The 23,773-nt window shown below is 43.3% G+C and overlaps 1 protein-coding gene across 2 annotated transcripts in view; it reads left to right on the plus strand.

Moving 5' to 3' along the window:
• The window catches only part of LOC124259546 (nuclear receptor subfamily 5 group A member 2-like), a 268,621-nt gene that overhangs the window by 29,462 nt on the left and 215,386 nt on the right, over nucleotides 1-23,773 (plus strand). The window contains exons 1-2 of one of the 2 annotated variants that reach the window (XM_046693690.1): nucleotides 1,232-1,336; nucleotides 6,181-6,294. In XM_046693690.1, the coding sequence (XP_046549646.1) occupies nucleotides 6,192-6,294 (103 nt within the window). In that variant the 5' untranslated portion in view covers nucleotides 1,232-1,336; nucleotides 6,181-6,191. Of the gene's footprint in view, nucleotides 1-1,231; nucleotides 1,337-6,180; nucleotides 6,295-23,773 lie in introns of those variants that run through there. The other variant, XM_046693688.1, reaches the window with a different exon arrangement.

Raw genomic sequence — 23,773 nt, forward strand, 5'->3', positions numbered from 1 at the left:
GAAGGAGGAAGTGAGAGATGTTGACATGCACTGCCACCAGCCCGTCAGAGGCCCCGCCTGCCCGGCCACCTCGCTGCCACAATACAAGTTTGTTCTGGAGGGTCGCCGCGTGCTGCCGCTACATCTCAGATAAGACGTCAGCAAATCAGGACTTGGACACTTACAGCCCTTCTGGATTAGGAATGTACGGAAATGTGCTTATTAAGTACATATTTAATGCAGTGTATGTCTGTTCAAAATCGTTGGTGGCTCAGCGAAGTGACCCATCATTAGAAAATAGCTAAATCTACCAATGGCGTTAAAGATATGTATGTATGAGAGTGTATACATATATATAAGTGCATTTATACATAATAACTGAAATACATGAATACATGAATACATGTGTTACAGCACCCACAGTGTTTAAGGTCTTTCGCCCGTTGTTCCCGACATAAGTTTTCAGCTATTGGAACCCACGTTGTGTATAACATTTCCAAAAACTAGTGCGTTTCTTTACGGTTATGCCCACACCTGTTCTTTTTGTTTCGTAAACAGCACACGCGACTGGATGGGAGAAAGACACACAAAATCACCTGTACTTCTCGTGTCTGTTTTAAGAAAATCAAATTATAAATAAAAGAGATAAATGACAGTTTCATTACTTTTGTTAATAAACAGTCAATATATATCTGACCACACATAGACCACAATATAGTCAACTCACCGTCAATACAGGACATATACTGACCGTTCTGGGAGAAATGTTTCTTATGTTTGTTTTGTTTTCTTCTTTTGGACAAGCACTGCTTTAGGTCTCATTTGCTCACAACGATTCAATAATCGCAAATATAAATTTCCACACTCGGATGATTTGAATTATAGTCCAATACTAATCAAATCTCACATAAATAGAATGCTTGCATCACAGAGTGTAGTAACAGTAGCACAAATATAACACACAGTGAGGCCTAACCCCACAAAACCAACAAACAAATGCCTGAAAATTTAGGTGCTTCTTTAACCAAGACTGAATTATTTGCCAGTTGTGAGTGCAGATACACAAGCCTCGCTTCCCCCTTTTCCCTCCCCCTCCACGGAGGCTCCCAGTCCTCTCAGACAACGCAGCTGTGACGAGGCCGCTGATTGGTTGAGCGCACTTCAGGTGAAACTCAGTTAGGTAGACAAGAATGATCTGAGTCAATTCGGTGTTAACCATATGAGCGTGCAACAGCTGAGTTAGTGAGAGCGCTGGGACTACCTACCTATCTACATAATAGGACAAGGCTATTCTTACCCGGAAAGTAAGGTCGGAAAAACCTTGCTATATATTGTCATACGGGATTAACCTGCCTAGGTAAGTTCCATTGTAGTATTTAGTGTTATTTTAAAATTGTTAAATGACATGTCACACGTTTCAAAAGGGAAACGATAGTATTTGTGTGTTATAGAAAAGTATAAAAAATATGATACTATTATTATATGATATTTATATAGCGCACATATCCAGGCAACTAGTGCTTGCTCAAGGCGCTAGTATATCATATATGCATATGAACTTTTGTTAGTTTAATTTGCACAAATACAAATAAATATAAACCTGTATAACTTATTAGATAATTGTGTACAATTTTGATAAAACGTTCTACATTAGTAAATTAGATAGTATTTATAGTAAACCTTTACACAACAGAGACCTCATTTGCAACAGCTAAAAAGGTTCACATCATTCTGTACCAACACTCCACCCCACTGACGTGACGTTTAACCTGCTTCCACGTAGGGAATCTGTAGTAGATACAGGATACACTACCTTGTTATAGCACACTGTTAGCTGGGCTGAAGGTTTGGTGATATTCTCGTCACAATATTATAGGGGTCCTGTCACTAAATGTTGGCCGTAGTAACAAATTCGAACACTTCATCGTATATATTTCATAATAACACAGTATATCAACATGAATGAATACAAGGTGTAGGAGTTTGGTGAGTTGCACCCAGAGCCCGCTTGTGTACTTCCGCCTTGATGTTGGCCCTGTCCGGGCTGAGGTCGCCGTCCTCAAACCAGTGTGAGAGTTTGCTAAACACACACACTCTAACACTTTCAAAACAACCGTTACCAATCAATGCGATGTAACCCCGCGTGCACCCAGTGCCTGGCCAGGTCGCCATTGCCTTGGACGACGGCACCAGGAAACAGACACCGTTATTTATTTCATCTATAAAAGAAGACGGTACAGAATACAAATGTATGTATCCAAAAAGGACAAAGATGTCAGTGATGCTTCTTTTACACGTCATATATGATAGAAATTGGTAAATATTTCAGTATCGGATTTTTCGGTTACACGGAGGACAAGTTTAAATCGCTCTTGAATTGGAGCGATATGATTAGATGGTTTAACTGTGTATGCAAGTGAACTTGCTAATAAGAATATTATTTTCGAAAAGTTAGTTGGAACACCTTAAAAAGACTTTTTTTGTGAGAGAAAAAGGATGGATGTGAAATTGTTATAGTTGTGTTTTCTGTCACTTGTTTGCGTTTTCCTGAGATTGATTTCAACATCCCGTGTCACAGTCAAACTTACCTGTCCCTTGGTATTTATCAGCGTCGACATCGGTTACAGTGACGCGTAGCCATTGTTGGTGAATGCCTCTACAATTAGCGCTAAATGTGCAATGAGATACTAATTGCAACCCCTGTCGCCTGTATGGCTATTTAAATAACGCTGTGTAATCCTGTGAGGAATCACTTTGGTACAGTCATGTGTAGAGTCACCCCTTCTGTGTAGTCATGTAAAGAGTCACCCCTTCTGTGTAGTCATGTAAAGAGTCACCCCTTCTATGTAGTCATGTGTAGAGTCACCCCTTCTGTGTAGTCATGTGTAGAGTCACTCCTTCTGTGTATTCATGTAAAGAGTCACCCCTTCTATGTAGTCATGTACGGAGTCACCCCTTCTATGTAGTCATGTATGGAGTCACCCCTTCTGTGTAGTCATGTGTGGAGTCACCCCTTCCGTGTAGTCATGTGTGGAGTCACTCCTTCTGTGTAGTCATGTAGTTCATGTAGTCATGTAGAGTCACCCCTTCTGTAGTCATGTAAAGAGTCACCCCTTCTATGTAGTCATGTGTGGAGTCATCCCTTCTATGTAGTCATGTGTGGAGTCACCCCTTCTGTGTAGTCATGTGTGGAGTCACCCCTTCCGTGTAGTCATGTGTGGAGTCACTCCTTCTGTGTAGTCATGTGTAGAGTCACCCCTTCTATGTAGTCATGTGTAGAGTCACCCCTTCTGTGTAGTCATGTGTGGAGTCACCCCTTCTATGTAGTCATGTGTAGAGTCACCCCTTCTGTGTAGTCATGTGTGGAGTCACTCCTTCTGTGTAGTCATGTGTAGAGTCACCTCTTCTATGTAGTCATGTGTAGAGTCACCCCTTCTATGTAGTCATGTGTAGAGTCACCCCTTCTATGTAGTCATGTGTAGAGTCACTCCTTCTATGTAGTCATGTGTAGAGTCATCCCTTCTATGTAGTCATGTGTAGAGTCACCCCTTCTGTGTAGTCATGTGTGGAGTCACTCCTTCTGTGTAGTCATGTGTAGAGTCACCCCTTCTGTGTAGTCATGTGTAGAGTCACCCCTTCTATGTAGTCATGTAAAGAGTCACTCCTTCTGTAGCCATGTGTAGAGTCACCCCATTTGTATGGCCGTGTTAGGAGTCACAGTGACAGTGGATAACACTCAAATAAACTCCATGTCTTCAACAAAGACATACAAATAATGTGACTTGGAAATGATATCCCTGACACTTATGATCACGTGATTCGCTCCGCTAATACCCCTTGAAATTGTCTCACAATAGCCCTTTATCCAGCCCGTTAGAAGCTCTATAGCAATAACTCTTAGTCCTGTATCCCCGGATTCTATTTGTAGGTCAATCTATCCTTTTTTGATGGTGTCTGTATGACAGTATATCTTGATTCCGTCACTAACACAAAACCCCGTGATTCTGTATGTATGGCAATATCCTTTCAATGTGTCTGTATTATATTGTCCCTTGATTCTTTCTGGATGACAATATCCACCGATTCTGTCCATATGACGATACCCTTCATTGTATCTGCCGGTCTACATCCATGATGCTCACTTAACGTTGATGTTAAGATACCATTGATTCCATCTGTATGTCAGTATGCGTTTTTCTTGCTTTATTACGTTACGTCATATCATGACCACGTTCTGACTGTGCATAACAATGTCAGTGAGATATTTGGCAATGTCAGTGGGTCAGAGATATTTGACAATATCAGTGGGTCAGAGATATTTGACAATATCAGTGGGTCAGAGATATTTGACAATATCAGTGGGTCAGATATATTTGGCAATGTCAGTGGGTCAGATATATTTGACAATATCAGTGGGTCAGAGATATTTGACAATATCAGTGGGTCAGAGATATTTGACAATGTCAGTGGGTCAGAGACAATATCAGTTGAGATAAATGTCAGTGGGTCAGAGATATTTGACAATATCAGTGGGTCAGAGATATTTGACAATGTCAGTGGGTCAGAGATATTTGACAATGTCAGTGAGTCAGAGATATTTGACAATGTCAGTGGGTCAGAGATATTTGACGATGTTAGCTGTGTGATATATGACAGTGATGTCAGGTGGGTGACGTATGACAATGATTCCAGGTGTGGGATGTATGACAATGATTCCAGGTGTGGGATGTATGACAATGATTCTAGGTGTGGGATGTATGACAATGATTCCAGTTGGGGCATGTATGACAATGATTCCAGGTGGGGGATGTATGACAATGATTCCAGGTGTGGGATGTATGACAATGATTCCAGGTGGGGGATGTTGGACAATGATTCCAGTTGGGTGGGATGTACCGCGTGACAATGATTCAAGGTGGGGGATGTATGACAATGATTCCAGGTGTTGGATGTATGACAATGATTCCAGTTGGGGGATGTATGACAATGATGTCAGATGGATGATGTATGACAATGATTCCAGGTGGGTGATGTATGACAATGATTCCAGGTGTGGGATGTATGACAATGATTCCAAGTGGGGGATGTATGACAATGAATCCAGTTGGGGAATGTATGACAATGATTCCAGGTGGGGGATGTATGACAATGATTCCAGGTGTGGGATGTATGACAATGATGTCAGGTGGGTGATGTATGATAATGATTCCAGTTGGGGGATGAATGACAATGATTCCAGGTGGGGGATGTATTACAATGATTCCAGGTGTGGGATGTACGACAGGTGATTGATGTATGACAATGATGTCGGCTGCTTGATGTATGGCAGTGATATCAGGTGGGGTATGACAATGATTCCAGGTGTGGGATATATCACAATGATTCCAGGTGGGTAATGTATGACAATGATTCCAGTTGGGGGATGTATGACAATGATTCCAGGTGTGGGATGTATGACAATGATGTCAGGTGGGTGATGTGTGGCAATGATCTCAGGTGGGTGATGTATGACAATGATTCCAGGTGGGGGATGTATGACAATGATTCCAGGTGGGTGATGTATGACAATGATTCCAGGTGGGGGATGTATGACAATGATTCCAGGTGGGGGATGTATGACAATGATTCCAGGTGTGGGATGTATGACAATGATTCCAGTTGGGGGATGTATGACAATGATGTCAGGTGGGGGATGTATGGCAGATATCTCAGGTGGGGGATGTATGACAATGATTCCAGGTTGGTGATGTATGACAATGATTCCAGGTTGGTGATGTATGACAATGATTCCAGGTGTGGGATGTACGACGATGATGTCAGGTGGGGGATATATTGCAATGATATCAGGTGATTGATGTATGACAATGATGTCGGCTGCTTGATGTATGGCAGTGATATCAGGTGGGTGATGTATGACAATGATGACATCTGCTTAATGTATGGCAATGATGTCGGCTGCTTTATGTATGGCAATGATAATAGGTGGATGATATATGGCAATGATATCAGGTGGGTGATGTATGACAATGGTGACATCTGCTTAATGTATGGCAGTGATAATAGGTGGATGATATATGGCAATGATATCAGGTGGAATATGTATGACAATGATGACAGCTGCTTGGTGTATGACAATGATGTCAGGTGTGTGATGTATGACAATGATGTCAGTTGCTTAATGTATGACACTGCCTGTTGCAGATACCGGCATCATGCCTGAGCTGATCGGCGGTGTCCACATGTCCACAGGACTAACACTGGACGCCATCGCCTGCAAGGAAGAAGACGCTGTGGTAGTTGACTACATTCTCAAAGGTGAGAAAACGAAACCGTGTTCAGACTATGTATGAAGGGGCATACGCTTAATTGTATCAGCACGTCCCAAACTGTAGTCACCTGTAGCATGTATAGAGGTATTACAACAAGGGTGACTTTAGTATATGGTATTACTGCAAGAATGTCTTCTGTTTGATAGTATTACTACAAGGATGTCTTTTGTATAGAGGTATTACAACAAGGTTGTCTTCTGTGTGAAGGCATTACTACAAGGATGTCTTCTGTATGACGGCATTACTACAAGGATGTCTTCTGTATGACGGCATTACTACAAGGATGTCTTCCGCATAAAGATGTATTGCTGCAAGGATGTCTTCTGTATGACGGAATTACTACAAGGATGTCTTCTGTATTATGGTATTTCTGCAATGATGTATTCTGTATAGAGGTATTACTGTAAGGATGTATTCTGTATGATGGTATTACTGCAAGGATGTCTTCTGTATGACGGCATTACTACAAGGATGTCTTCTGTATGACGGCATTACTACAAGGATGTCTTCTGTAATGACGGCATTACTACAAGGATGTCTTCTGTATGACGGCATTACTACAAGGATGTCTTCTGTAATGACGGCATTACTGCAATAATGTATTCTGTATAGAACTATTACTACAAGGATGTCTTCTGTATGATGGTATTACTGCAAGGATGTCTTCTGTATGATGGTATTACTGCAAGGATGTCTTCTGTATGACGGCATTACTGCAATAATGTATTCTGTATAGAGGTATTACTACAAGGATTTCTTCTGTATGATGATATTACTACACGGATGTCTTCTGTATGACGGTATTATTGCAATGATGTATTCTGTATGTCGGCATTACTGCAATGATGTAATCTGTATAGAGGTATTACTACACGGATCTCTTCTGTATGATGATATTACTACACGGATGTCTTCTGTATGACGGTATTACTGCAATGATGTATTCTGTATGTCGGCATTACTGCAAGGATGTCTTCTGTATGATGGTATTACTGCAAGGAAGTCTTCTGTATAGAGGTATTACTGCCAGGATGTCTTCTGTATGACGGCATTACTACAAGGATGTCTTCTGTATGTCGGTATTACTGCAATAATGTATTCTGTATGACGGTATTACTGCAAGGATGTCTTCTGTATAGAGGTATTACTGCAATGATGTATTCTGTATGATGGTACTACTGCAATGATGTCTTCTGTATGACGGCATTACTGCAATGATGTATTCTGCATAGAGGTATTACTGCAATGATGTCTTCTGTATGATGATATTACTACACGGATGTCTTCTGTATGACGGTATTACTGCAATGATGTATTCTGTATGACGGCATTACTGCAATGATGTATTCTGTACAGAGGTATTTCTGCCAGGATGTCTTCTGTATAGAGGTATTACTACAAGGATGTCTTCTGTATGACGGCATTACTACAAGAATGTCTTCTGTATGATGGTATTACTGCAAGGATGTCTTCTGTATGACGGTATCACTGCAATGATGTCTTCTGTATGACGGTATTACTGCAATGATGTATTCTGTATGATGGTATTACTACAAGGATGTCTTCTGTATAGAGGTATTACTACAAGGATGTCTTCTGTATGACGGCATTACTACAAGAATGTCTTCTGTATGATGGTATTACTGCAATGATGTCTTCTGTATGACGGTATTACTGCAATGATGTCTTCTGCATGACTGTATTACTGCAATGATGTATTCTGTATGATGATCTTACTACAAGGATGTCTTCTGTATAGAGGTATTACTACAAGGATGTCTTCTGTATGACGGCATTACTACAAGGATGTCTTCTGTATGACAAGGATGTCTTCTGTATGACGGTATTACTGCAAGGATGTCTTTTGTATAGAGGGATTGCTGCAAGGATGTCTTCTGTATAGAAGTATTACTACAAGGATGTCTTCTGTATGACGGCATTACTACAAGGAAGTCTTCTGTAATGACGGCATTACTGCAATAATGTATTCTGTATAGAAGTATTACTGCAAGGATGTCTTCTGTAAGATGGTATTACTGCAAGGATGTCTTCTTTATGATGGTATTACTACAAGGATGTCTTCTGTATGATGATATTACTACACGGATGTCTTCTGTATGACGGTATTACTGCAATGATGTATTCTGTATGTCGACATTACTGCAAGTATGTCTTCTGTATGACGGTATTACTGCAAGGAAGTCTTCTGTATAGAGGTATTACTGCCAGGATGTCTTCTGTATGACGGCATTACTACAAGGATGTCTTCTGTATGATGGTATTACTGCAATGATGTCTTCTGTATAGAGGGATTGCTGCAAGGATGTATTCTGTATAGAGGTATTACTGCAATGATGTATTCTGTATAGAGGTATTACTGCAATGATGTATTCTGTATGTTGGCATTACTGCCAGGATGTCTTCTGTATAGAGGTATTACTGCAAGGATGTCTTCTGTATGATGGTATTACTGCAAGGATGTCTTCTGTATAGAGGTATTACTGCAATGATGTATTCTGTATGATGATATTACTACACGGATGTCTTCTGTATGACGGTATTACTGCAATGATGTATTCTGTATGACGGTATTACTGCAAGGATGTCTTCTGTATGATGGCATTACTGCAATGTATAGAGGTATTACTACAAGGATGTCTTCTGTACAACGGCATTACTGCAATGATGTATTCTGTACAGAGGTATTACTGTCAGGATGTCTTCTGTATGACGGTATTACTGCAAGGATGTATTCTGTACAGAGGTATTAGTGCAAGGAAGTCTTCTGTATAGAGGTATTACTACAAGGATGTCTTCTGTATGACGGCATTACTACAAGGATGTCTTCTGTATGATGGTATTACTGCAAGGATGTCTTCTGTATGACGGTATTACTGCAATGATGTCTTCTGTATGACGGTATTACTGCAATGATGTATTCTGTATGATGGTATTACTACAAGGATGTCTTCTGTATAGAGGTATTACTACAAGGATGTCTTCTGTATGACAGCATTACTACAAAGATGTCTTCTGTATGATGGTATTACTGCAATGATGTCTTCCGTATGTCGGCATTACTGCAAGGATATCTTCTGTACAACGGCATTACTACAAGGATGTCTTCTGTATGGCGGTATTACTGCAAGGATGTCTTCTGTATAGAGGGATTGCTGCAAGGATGTCTTCTGTATAGAAGTATTACTGTAAGGATGTCTTCTGTATGACGGCATTACTACAAGGAGGTCTTCTGTATAGAGGAATTACTACAACGATGTCTTCTGTAGGATGGTATTACTGCAATGATGTATTCTGTATAGAGGTATTTCTGCAATGATGTATTCTGTACAGAGTTATTACTGCCAGGATGTCTTCTGTATGTCGGCATTACTGCAATGATGTATTCTGTATGATGGTATTACTGCAATGATGTATTCTGTATGATGATGTCTTCTGTGTGTCGGCATTACTGCAATGATGCCTTCTGTATGATGGTATTACTGCAAGGGTGTCTTCTATATGATGGTGTTACTGTGAGGTTGTCTTCTATATGATGGTATTACTGCAAAGGTGTCTTCTATATGATGGTGTTACTGTGAGGTTGTCTTCTATATGATGTTGTCTTCTATATGATGGTATAACTGTGAGGTTGTCTTCTATATGATGGTGTTACTGTGAGGTTGTCTTCTATATGATGGTGTTACTGTGAGGTTGTCTTCTATATGAAAGTGTTAATGTGAGGTTGTCTTCTATATGATGGTGTTACTGTGAGGTTGTCTTCTATATGATGTTGTTACTGTGAGGTTGTCTTCTATATGATGGTGTTACTGAGAGTTTGTCTTCTGTATGATGGTATTACTGCAATGATGTATTCCGTATGTCGGCATTACTGCAAGGATGTCTTCTGTACAACGGCATTACTACAAGGATGTCTTCTGTATGACGGTATTACTGCAAGGATGTCTTCTGTATAGAGGGATTGCTGCAAGGATGTCTTCTGTATAGAAGTATTACTGTAAGGATGTCTTCTGTATGACGGCATTACTACAAGGATGTCATAGGGGATTGCTGCAAGGATGTCTTCTGTATAGACGGCACTGTAAGGATGTCTTCTGTATGACGGCATTACTACAAGGATGTCTTCTGTACAACGGCATTACTACAAGGATGTCTTCTGTATGAGGGTATTACTGCAAGGGTGTCTTCTGTATAGAGGGATTGCTGCAAGGATGTCTTCTGTATAGAAGTATTACTGTAAGGATGTCTTCTGTATGATGGCATTACTACAAGGATGTCTTCTGTATAGAGGAATTACTACAACGATGTCTTCTGTATGATGGTATTACTGCAATGATGTATTCTGTATAGAGGTATTACTGCAATGATGTCTTCTGTACAGAGGTATTACTGCCAGGATGTCTTCTGTATGTCGGCATTACTGCAATGATGCCTTCTGTATGATGGTATTACTGCAAGGGTGTCTTCTATATGATGGTGTTACTGTGAGGTTGTCTTCTATATGATGGTATTACTGCAAGGGTGTCTTCTATATGATGGTGTTACTGTGAGGTTGTCTTCTATATGATGGTATAACTGTGAGGTTGTCTTCTATATGATGGTGTTACTGTGAGGTTGTCTTCTATATGATGGTGTTACTGTGAGGTTGTCTTCTATATGAAAGTGTTACTGTGAGGTTGTCTTCTATATGATGGTGTTACTGTGAGGTTGTCTTCTATATGATGTTGTTACTGTGAGGTTGTCTTCTATATGATGGTGTTACCTCGAGGTTGTCTTCTGTGTGATGGTGTTACCTCGAGGTTGTCTGATTGGTTATACTACTTCCAGTTGTTGTAATATTATGTATTTACACGGGTATCAGGGACACCAGACAGAAACGAGTTTAGCGTTCTGTTCAGGTCGTGGAGTCAGCGCCAAAGATAAGTACAGCGCGGCTTCCGCTGGCGATCTCCATCCACGGCTTCCCTTATCAGCGCGGGTTTAGGAACCCACATATACCTGACACCAACCACCTCCTGTACATGACGTCACATTGGGCACGGCATCTGTACATAGCACCATAGTCAGTCTGGGCAGTGATAACTTAACGTTCAAGTTCGTAAAAATGGAACAACGTGCGGAGAAACTTTACACTGAATGCCGTCAACATTTCTAGGTGTCTCTTCACGTCTTGTAATCCGCACGTCTTGTGAAGATTGCTATTTTAGCTTGCCATGTGATTACTATATCGCAGTAATCCCTGGTGGATGAGCGGAGTTTGGCGAGTGTCAGGGGGTCGGGCGTCCTTATTCCCATGGCTAGTGTTGACATACACCTCCGCTGGCTTCCCTGTCGATCACCCAGTTCTCCATAGTGTAGACAGGGAACACCAGTCGTATGAAGTGTTTCAGGTGGGCAACAATAACATAAAGCTCACTTCCTTCAACGGCGGACCAGAACAAGAAGTCAAAGTGTGTATGACATAATGGAAGCAGTTTGTGGTGCAGGGGCTGCATTATTGGCGGGACAATATTCGTGTTTTCGTGACATTCTCACGTATATTTGTAGAATGTGTTATCCCAGGTTCAAGCCTGGTCACATAGATAAGTAAAATGATTGTTTGTTGATGTATGCTTGTGTTTCGACTGAGCTGGGATTTGCCTCGCTGACAGACGCAGTCCCTGAAGCCGGCCTCTGTCAGTGGGGGCCTGTACACACATTCAATACCAGGCTCTAATCACTTTCTTAACGTTCGTGTCCGGTGTGAACGTGGTCCTCGGCCTAACTACCTGACTACCACCTGAGTTTAACACCTGAGCGCGACATACTAACTTCATCTAGGGAATTAAACTCGTCATTAGAGGTGTTAGGTTGGCGTTGCCATCTATTACAGGTAGGCCAGTACCTCCGTTATTCCTTCACATACAGCTGACGTACAGTCAATCATGTGTGTCTCTACAACCAAGTATGTGTCACAGGGCCACGCGGGGACAGTCAATAGTCAGCCCTTTAATCATCTTTAATTCGAATCCGACTGCATTAACCAGATCTACAGTACTTGCGTGTGGGGGGGTCCAGCCATCAGATATGGATACTTCTTGTCGTAAACGTTAATAGACTACCTTTCAACTTACAACACGTATTCTTTCATAGATAACAGTCCAGAAGTAACATATATTTATAAAATCAGGTGCGAAAATACTTATTGATACTACTGACATAATTACCTGTCTGTGAAATCGGATGAGATCTTCTAGTTAATCTTGCATTAAGTATCTACAGCAGAAAATGAATGTATAGACACCCCATCCCCTTCCTTGGCGACATCCCCCTCCCCGGCCAGACGTTAACCCTGACATCAGTACTCATCTCCCATCACGCAAGGGGCAAACAACACTTGACAGATGCCATTGCAGCTTAAATGTAATTGTCACGGTCTGAAAAACTCATAGCATACTCCGTGATATATGTGCATTCCCCATTACATAACATCTGTCCGCACACAGGTGCTGATTGCCGGAGACTGCGGCCCGGCCCAGGGTCGGTTTTAAGGCAGGTTGGTCTTGTTCTTTCTCCACGTCGACAATTCGAGCAACAACCTCTGAAGGGAGAAACAAGAAATGTGCTGTTCGTTGTAGAATTTCTGCCGTCTAACTCACAGTTAACTGGTTCCGTCCCGTGAAGGTCCGGGTTAGAATTAGTCTTCAGTAACCAATGCTTGTCGTAGGAGGCGACTGACGGGATCGGGTGGTCAGGCTCGCTGGCTTGGTTGATACATGTCGTTGTATCCCAACTGTGTAGACTGATTTGCATGACGTCTGTCACTGGATTGCCTGGTCCAGGCTCTAATATTTACAGACCGCCGTCATACAGCTGGAATATTAATGACAGCGGACTCATTTACCGTATCCAGTCTATCTACACTCATTACCCGAGTTCAGTTTATCTACCGTCATTAGCCCAGTCCAGTCTGTCTACCATCATTATCTTAGTTCAGTCTATGTACCATGATTATCCGAGTTCAGGCTGTCTACCATGATTATCCCAATCAAGCCTCCTACCCTCATTATGGTAGTAAAGTTTGTCTACCAGCATTAGCTCAGTCCATTCTCTCTGTCACCAGTAACCTAGTCTGGTCCGTCTGTCCTCCTTGTCCATATCCTCCCCTCGCTGCTCAGCGTGTAGTTCTACATTCTGTGATGCCCAGTGTAACAAACAAGGAATATTTTTCTATTATTGACGAGGGTTGTCTTCAGCTGTGACCCCGCATGTGGTGTACATGTTGTTTACATGTCCTGGAGGAAAAGTGGGGAGGACGAGCTTAGAACGTAGTCACCTTCTGATGTTGTCCCTGAGCACACAGTTCACCGTCGTCTTCCTCATCCCACTCAAACACGGCACAACTGACAAGGATTACAGCCTGCTTTGCCAACATGATTTGCACCGATTTGTCATAATGGCTCATCATTTGAAGCATCCACGTTCTCCCAACAACTACACGTCATTGTCCCGAGAAACTCACTGTTTCTTTATGCACAAGTTAGATTATCACAGTACAAACGTCAAACGTTGCGGCTAGATCAGCGCGTAGTTTGACTCTTCACATCTGAGTGAGTTCACCTACCCCTTAACTTGAGGGAGAAGGGTGACATGCAGGTGGACAGCGTAATCTCAACAACCGGTCGCAACATACAAGCATATTTACTTGTTGATAATACAATGTGAATCGGTGCACTCACATTAATTATTTGCAGTCGATATTTTGTTTAGGAGGAAATATGATGGTTAAACTGTTTCTAATTTTCAATAAATGTGCACAAGTTGCAGTGATGTTTGATGAGCTCCCCGACGGCACTGCAACTGTTGTCCCAGTCCGGCTGCCATTGACACTGCCATTGTCCTTACCAGGCGCTCCAGATCAGTTTTCACCTGACATTGAAATGTCCGTCAGTTGATCTCATTGATCACTTGCTTAATTGCAATAAATCAGCAACCGTCTTGCTAATAACTGGAGATAATTTGTACAGTTTGTGTCATGAGCGACGAGACAAACAGTGCGGTCGTGATTGACTCCGTGGCTCCAGATAATAAGTGTGGGATCAATCTGCACCAACCATTACCTAGCTGGTCTAATGACATTGTCTACACCGGCATGTTTGTTGGAGTCGGTAGTCGTGACAGGGCTTCATGTTGTTTACTAGGTAGAAATAAAGACAGTGGGACACAGACACCCGCACATCAACAGATACAGACCCGAGCTTCTACAGACGCCATTATAGCAACATCGACACTCGTACATGTGGTGGTGTGTGGTCCTGTACGTAGAACTCAGGTCACTATCAGTTGCAGTTAAGCAACATTGGGCGCGGAGAGTACTTGGATGGGTGACCATGTTTGGCAGCTTGACTCAGGAGAGTATCTACGGCTTCAATCCTCCAGTACATCTACATAGACACCCTTACATGAATATCGTCACCATTACATCACATCAACACCCGTACATCAAAAAAGACACCCGTAAAATTTATAGACACCCTTAGATCAACATCTGATCTCGGCACCCGTGCTTCAACAAAGGCACCCGTACATCAACAAAGACACCCGCATATCAACATCGATATCCGCACATCAACTTAGACACCCGCACATCAACTTAGACACCCGCACATCAACTTAGACACCCGCACATCAACATAGGCACACGCACATCAACATAGACACCCGTACATCAACAAAGCCACCCGCACATCAACATAGACACCCGCACATCAACATCGACACCCGCACATCAACAAAGACACCCCGCACATCAACAAAGACATCCGCACATCAACATAGACACCCGCTCATCAACATCGACACCCGTCCATCAACATAGACACCCGTACATCAACATCGACATCCGCACATCAACTTAGACACCCGCACATCAACATCGACCCCGCACATCAACATCGACACCCGCACATCAACATCGACACCCGCACATCAACATAGGCACACGCACATCAACATAGACACACTCCCATCGACATCCGTACATGAACATCGACACCCGCACATCAACATCGACATCCGCACATCAACTTAGACACCCACACATCAACATCGACACCCGCACACCAACACAGGCACACGCACATCAACATAGACACCCTCCCATCGACATCCGTACATGAACATCGACACCCGTACATCAACACAGACACCCGCACATCCACTTGCACATCAACATCGACGCCCGTACATCAACATCGGCACCCGCACATCCACATAGACACCCGTACATCCACATCGACACTTGCACATCAACACAGACACCCGTACATCAACACAGACACCCATAGATCAACACAGACACTCGTACATCAACATAGACACCCGTCCATCAACATAGACACCAGTACATCAACGCAGACACCCGTACATCAACACAAACACCCGTACATCCACTTGCACATCAACACAGACACCCGTACATCAATATCGACACCAGCACATCAACATAGACACCCGTACATCAACATCAACACCCGTACATCAACATCGACACCCGTACATCCATATAGGCACGCGTACATCAACATAGACACCCGTACATCAACAGCGACACTTGCACATCAACACAGACACCCGTACATCAACATAGACACCCGTACATCAACACAGACACCCGTACATCAACGCAGACACCCGTACATCAACACAGACACCCGTACATCCACTTGCATATCAACACAGACACCCGCACATCAACACAGACACTCGTACATCAACATAGACACCCGTCCATCAACATAGACACCCGTACATCAACGCAGACTTCCGTACATCAACACAGACACCCGTACATCCACTTGCACATCAACACAGACACCCGCACATCAACATAGAAACCCGTACATCCATATAGGCACGCGTACATCAACATAGACACCCGTACATCAACAGCGACACTTGCACATCAACACAGACACCCGTACATCAACACAGACACCCGTACATCAACACAGACATCCGTACATCAACACAGACATCCGTACATCAACACAGACACCCGCACATCAACACAGACACCAGAACATGAACATCGACACCCGTACATGAACACCTTACACCCGTACATCAACACAGACACCCATACATCAACATCGACACCCATACATCAACAGATGCATCAACATATGGCAAGAGACACTCTCATGACAAATTACAGATATGACAAAAGACAGCTTCACTCCCTCGTAGTCAATCAGCAGACATAGCCGTCCACCTATTACAGACACCCTAGCGTTACCTCTTATCTCCGCTATTTACCAAAAACAAGACATCATGAGACCAACAACTGCATCAATAGTCAGCTGGGCACTAAAGATACCATCAGATACACACACACCTATGCTGATAGCTAAGTGACAGTTGCAGCTGGGGCAGGGTGTCATGTCGTTACAGGTATGACTATTTGAACACTTTTCACAATGTTTCACTGGTACCTAAAGCTGCATACCTTGGAGATGTTGAATCATTCAACAGAGCTTTTAACCCGCCTTACTAAATGTGAAAGTATCGATCATGTCGATCCCTTCATTAACAAGCAAAGTTTAAGCTTTTAAACAGAAGATGACAGGAACGACAAGCAATAAAACAGTTGATAATTAGGTCGCCTAGCAATCTTGCTAATGAACGCTGTATTCGGTCAGGTAAGGAATCAATGGAGCGGAGTGACAGGTGTGCGCTCGCATCTTGCGGCTAATGGCAATTGCGGTTCTCCTCAATTTCAAGTGCTACAGAAGAGATATTAGATTGATTCCTAATAAGACTATGAATACACCTTGCCTCGGCACCTCTAGTTCAGCGAGTGCTGCCAGGTAGGGGCGCCAATTAGACGGGCTGAGATTGCAAGACACGAGCGTAGTGTTTCTCTGCCAGAAACTCTCCTTATATTGACTGTCTCTACCTGTGCAGGTGAGATGACACACTATGATTGACAGATATCGACATCCGGTCAACAGCGTGTGCCTATCCACAAGCTTGAGTGCTTAAACGATGCATGTCTGCACTGAACGGAATTCTTGCCTTTACACACTATGAGCTGTGTTTCCTGAAACGTCTCCAGGGCTGAACTTATAACTGAACCTTCAATGCCTCGTGAAGTATTGACTGTAACATCCTTTAGAAAATTAGAAACATAATCTGAAATAGTGCATATAATATTATAATATTTAGCATGCGTTTGTGAATGTTTGAGTGCGGGCATGAATCAGTGTGGTATTGACATAGTGAGGTATCCCGCCACTCCATATATTCAAACTTCCAACTGTTGTTTCAGTTTTTATGTAAACGGTGCATTAACGAACAAGAATTATCGTATATTTTATACCATTTAAACTATTGGGGATATGCAATCAAAAGCTGTGACAACTATTGATGTGTTCAGTCTTTAATGAGGTATATAGTTTAACAGCGTAACAGAGATATCGGATTGAGATTTGCATTTGTCGCTGACTTTTACATGACCATAGATTTTGTTAGATGACTGGCCAAAGCCCCCTACTGTCCATCACGGCATTTAACATGAAATGCCACCCTCTGTAATATTGCGTGGAGCCACGACGATCCCGGATTGGACGAGTCATACTCCAAATTGAAAGCCCAATGTCAACTTGGTTCATTCCATTCCATTCTTCCTGCATGGAAGTGCCAAGCTTATTGAGAGTGGTCAGTGGTTCACCGTGACGTTCACGTCGTCCAAGGATATCTAGACATGTTCGATGGTGACAACACCGTGGCCGTGTGCTGGCCACGGTGAGGTGGCTATGTTCTTCTGTTGGAGTTATCAGTAACAACACGATCCCTGTGTGCCCTTGTGATACCACGTGTACCTTCGGCGTGTTGTCACGGTTGAAACGTAAATAACATGTAACAGTGTTCTGCAATTCACAGTGATCCCACCCAACACCCTCACCTCTCGTTCTGTCTAACGTTTTCGGCAAGAAAACGTTCATTCCGCTGCAGGATCCATCTGTGTAGATGATGATAAATCGTCTGTCCACACCTGTAGCTCTGTGAAGCTCATCCCGAGTCTCAGAAGCCTATTATTTTCGTAACAGTCGTTCTGATGACGCAGCCGTGTTCACCAGTCGTCGCCTTTGGTCGACCAGAACGGCGTCTGTCATGAGAGAGAGAGAGAGAGTCAGAGAGAGAGAGAGACAGAGAGAGAGACAGAGAGAGGAGAGAGAAATTGTTTTATTATTGTGTCAAGCAGATGTTTACATAATATATAAAATCTTCTATATCACATATGAAACATCTATGAGACACATAAAATCCATAAAACAATGCATAGATAAAATATAGCTCTATGCACACATAGTAAAACTTAGAGAAACGTTGGGTGGTGTAATATCATATGCTATAATGTTTTTCTTCTTCTATACATAAGTAACACTGTAGCAGCTAAGGGATATACTAGGTTATCACATTCCATAATAAACATGGTCTGGTCAACAGGGGTCATCAAGCTAAACAGAGGGTTAAGAAAGCGTGCCTTTTGCCATAAAACTGACCTTATATCGGAATATATCTTCAACTGCACTATTCTTACAATATTTACATAGCCGTTGTTCAAGAGGGGTTTTAGGCCGTGAAAAACGACCAAGCTCAATCTCCAGAGGTAAAGTTCCACATCGTAGTTTGGCCAGGGTACTTCGTTTCGACCTATTGAAAATAGTGCGGACATAATGTTGATACTGATAAAGAGGCCTTAAACAGCCTGAACGTTCGTAGTTTGTTGCCGTTACAACAGCCAGTATCATTCCATAGTTGCGAATACCAGTTATAATAATCAATATCAAACAACGTCTCTTTTATGAAAATGAAATCCATTGGGGAAATACGCAGCATGTCAACAAGAGGTAAATCCAAAGAAATTAATAATTGCAGAACTTTGTTCTCCCATGAATTACGGAAGGACAATGACCTGTTGTGAATATTGCTTATAATACTATCGGGCCTAGAAGACTGTAGGCGTTTCCAATAACGGACAGATTCAATACGATGTTTTGTGAGGTTAGAAAACCAACCCATCTCGCCTCTTACGGCTATGTTCGGGGTATTACGACCTACACCCAAAAAGAAACGACATGCCCTATTGTGGATAGCATTTATACAACTGAATTCACGTGTTCCCCAAACAGCAGAGCCATACGATAGTATTGGTTGAACTAAGTTATCAACAAGTTTGTTAAACACATCAAAATGCATCCCACCAACTGCTTTGAATTTATTAATTAAACTACCCAGTGCTCTGGGTATGGACGTTATTTGTCTGTCGATATTGACAGACGACGCATATTAGTAACGTTTACTTGTGTTTTCAATAATATCAGCACAACTTTCAGTCTGGTTATTATCACTGATATGTACAGCAACACACTGACTCTCTCATTCCGAATCCCCACCCACCCCCTGTAGCTTGCATATACCACACCTGATGCCAGTGAAATCACCTGCATCAATCACAAGTGAGATAATAATGAGATAGCCGACTTTACGCTCCGTCTGTTGTAATAGCCCTTTCTCCCCAATCCCCTCAAGATCTACCTATCTACGTCCTGGCTAGGTACTGCCACGGTATATTCTCAATATCTCTATCACCGAGGGTCTAAGCTTTTAATCTAACACTAAACTTGCTATTATCCACCCGTGATCACAAACCAGAGGGTGATCAATGAGGCGTGTCAGCACATGGACCCCAGCAAGGAAAGTCGCCGCACAGCTAGTGGTTTAGTGAGGGGATTTACACTCCAATGTTTGTATGAGAAACTCTACCCCATCCGGGGACAGACATGACGGGAGAACGTGGTATGGAATGGTTCACAAAGCAGGTTCAAGTGAGATTATCAGGAGTGACATCAGTACGGTAATTCTCCCCAGATTCCGTCCTGGCTGAGTAGGTATCGGGTGTTTGTATTGTGCGTGTATTCAGACGCCGATAAGGCGTCGTATGATTAAACACTGGACGCCACTTATATGACAGGTAACTGTTTGATGCTTCTGGCAGTGGCGAGCCCGGTTTTCGACAGTTTTTTTCCAATATCATAAAAAGAACACCCCACAGATTAAATGATTGAGTCTACAAAACATCTGATTATTTCTTTACTTGATTTTGATAATTTGTATTCACAAAAGATACCATGCATTTTGTCGTATATCGTATATGTTGCCATGGCGGGTAGATACAGCTACACAAAGACAACATCCTGTGGGTAGAAAGAGATATCCTACGGATTAAAGTATTAGGTTTCATTTTGATATTTTCCAATTAAAATGCCCCATGTTAAAATATGGACATTGGCGGCGTTGTGTGTGATATATCTGTCGATAAACAGCATGATTAAACACTGTTGTTGATGTTGCGGAAGAGCGGTGACGTTGTTCAGTGTCGATGACAGCGGTGTGGTTGATCAGGGTAGGTGCAGGGCTGGGTGGGTTGGAGCGCCGAGTGAGACGTGTTCAGCTCGCCAGCTCTCCTCGCCTGTTGACAGTAGAGGTGGTGATTTATTACCCTCGCGTGTTTCCCCGTCATTAGTGCCGGTGTTTCGTTTTGTCTTACCAGCCGTCTTTTGTTGTCACTTTAGAAATTGTGCAATTTTCAAATTTCTAGAGTCAGGACGTGGTTTTGTGAGCGTGATTGTATTACCGTGGAAGTGTTGAAATCACCAATGGGGTGCAACGACAATCGGGTGCCCCTCCGATTTAAGCCAGATAACGCGGTATCTCTCCGACACATGCTGAATAGCTTTTGTATCCTCGACTAGTAAGACAAACGCCATGACTCGCGTGACAGCTCTCTCACAGCGCTATATCACTTTGTGTACGTAAAACACTACAATTTAAAGATTTGTTTACATATGAAATGTTATATATTTTGATGTTTAAACCCAGTTGTGTACTGTGCCTCTGACGCGGGTCTCTAGTTTCAAAGATGGAGTTATGTCTACTTGACCTACCAAGCCCTTGCAGCTACGGACAGATTGTTGAAGTGTACCCTGAAGTGTAGGCTTCATTGTCCATCTTCTGTGCGTCTTTGTCATTTTACCAAACTCTATAATCATTAATCTTCCGACTCCTCTCCCTCAATGCAGTCACGACACCCTGGTGTTCAGTACTCTGCTTAGTAACCCCACTTCTCCCACAGTCCCTCCTCTCTCTCTTGTCACGACACCCTGGTGTTCAGTACTCTGTTTAGTACCCCCACCTCTCCCACAGTCCCTCCTCTCTCTCTTGTCACGACACCCTGGTGTTCAGTACTCTGTTTAGTACCCCCACCTCTCCCACAGTCCCTCCTCTCCCTCTCTTGTCATGACACCCTGATGTTCAGTACTCTGTTTAGTACCCCCACCTCTCCCACAGGCCCTCCTCTCCCTCTCTTGTCATGACACCCTGATGTTCAGTACTCTGTTTAGTACCCCCACCTCTCCCACAGTCCCTCCTCTCTCTCTTGTCACGACACCCTGATGTTCAGTACTCTGTTTAGTACCCCCACCTCTCCCACAGTCCCTCCTCTCTCTCTTGTCACGACACCCTGGTGTTCAGTACTCTGTTTAGTACCCCCACCTCTCCCACAGTCCCTTCTCTATCTCTTGTCACGACACCCTGGTGTTCAGTACTCTGTATAGTACCCCCACCTCTCCCACAGTCCCTTCCTCTCGATCTCTAGTCACTTCGCCCTGGTGTACAGAACCTTCTCTCTCTTGTCACTACGCCCTGATGCACAGTACCTTCTATCTCTCTCCTGTCACTACGCCCTAGTGTACAGTACCTACACTATCTTGTCACTCATCCCTAGTGTACAGTAGCATCCATCGCTCTTGTCACTACGCCCTGGTGCACAGGTCCTCATCTCGCTTGTCACTACGCCCTGCTGTAAGTACCTCCTCTCTATTGTAACTACGCCCTGGTGTACACTACCTTCTCTCTCTTGTTACTACGCCCTGGTGCACTGGACCTCATCTATCTTGTCATTACACCCTGCTGTAAGTATCCCCTCCCTCTAGTCACTACGCCCTCATGGACAGTACCTCTTCTCTTTCTTGTCACTACGCCCGGGTGTACAGTACCTCCTCTCTCTCTCTAGTCACTACGCCCTGGTGTACAGAACGTCCTCTCTCTTGTCATTACACCCTGGTGTATAGTACCTACTCTCTCTCGTCACTACGCCCTGATGTACAATACCTTCTATCGCTCTTACCACTACGCCCTTGTGTACAGTACCTCCTCTCTCTTGTCACTACGCCTCTTGTCATTACATCCTGATGTACAGTACCTGGTCCTATCTTGTCAGTACGCCCTGGTTCACAGTACCTCCTCACTCTCTAGTCACTACGCCCTTGTGTACTGTGCCTCCTCTCTCCTATCACTACACCCTGACGTACAGTACGTACTCTCTCTAGTCACTACGCCCTGATGTACAGAACCTCCTCTCTCTTGTCATTATGTAGTGAGGTACAGTACCCTCTCTCTCTTGTCACTACGCCCTGGTGTACAGTACCTCCTCCCTCTAGTCACTACGCCCCGGTGTACATTGCCTCCTCTCTCTTGTCACTATGCCCTGGTGTGCTGTGCCTCCTCTCTCTTATCACTACACCCTGTCGTACAGTACGTACTCTCTCTAGTCACTATGCCTGATGTACAGTACCTTCTCTCTCTTGTCAATACGCCCTTGTGCACATGACCTCCTCTCTCTAGTCACTACGCCCTGCTGTAAGTATCTCCCCACTCTCTAGTCACTATGCCTGATGTACAGTGCCTTCTTTCTCTCTTGTCACTACGCCCTTGTGCACAGGACCTTCTCTCTTTAGTCACTATGCCCTGCTGTAAGTATCTCCTCTCTCTTGTCACTATGCTCCTCTCTCTAGTCACTATGCCTGATGTACAGTGCCTTCTTTCTCTCTTGTCACTACGCCCTTGTGCACAGGACCTTCTCTCTTTAGTCACTATGCCCTGCTGTAAGTATCTCCTCTCTCTTGTCACTATGCCCTGATGTACAGAACCTCCTCTCTCTTGTCATTATGCAGTGAGGTACAGTACCCTCTCTCTCTTGTCACTACGCCCTGCTGTAAGTACCTCCTCTCCCGCTTGTCACTACGCCCTGAGGTACAGTACCTCCTCCGTCTAGTCACTATGCCCTGATGTACAGTACCTTCTCTCTCTTGTCACGACATCCTAGCCTAGCTATGTCTCTATGCAATCAGTACGCTACCTCTTTATATAGTCAGTACGCCACGGCTCTATAGAGTCAGTACGCCAAGTCTCTATATTCAGAAAGCCACGTCTGTATATAGTCAGTACGTCACGTCTCTATTTAGCCAGTTCGTATCTATATAGTCAGTACGCCACGTCTCTATATATTCAGTACGTCCCGTCGCAATATAGTCAGAGAGCCACGTCTCTATATAGTCAGTACG

Source organism: Haliotis rubra, unplaced genomic scaffold, assembly GCF_003918875.1.
Source record: "Haliotis rubra isolate DU_JTF1 unplaced genomic scaffold, ASM391887v1 Scf728, whole genome shotgun sequence".
In the NCBI taxonomy this organism is placed as follows: Eukaryota; Metazoa; Mollusca; class Gastropoda; order Lepetellida; family Haliotidae; genus Haliotis; species Haliotis rubra.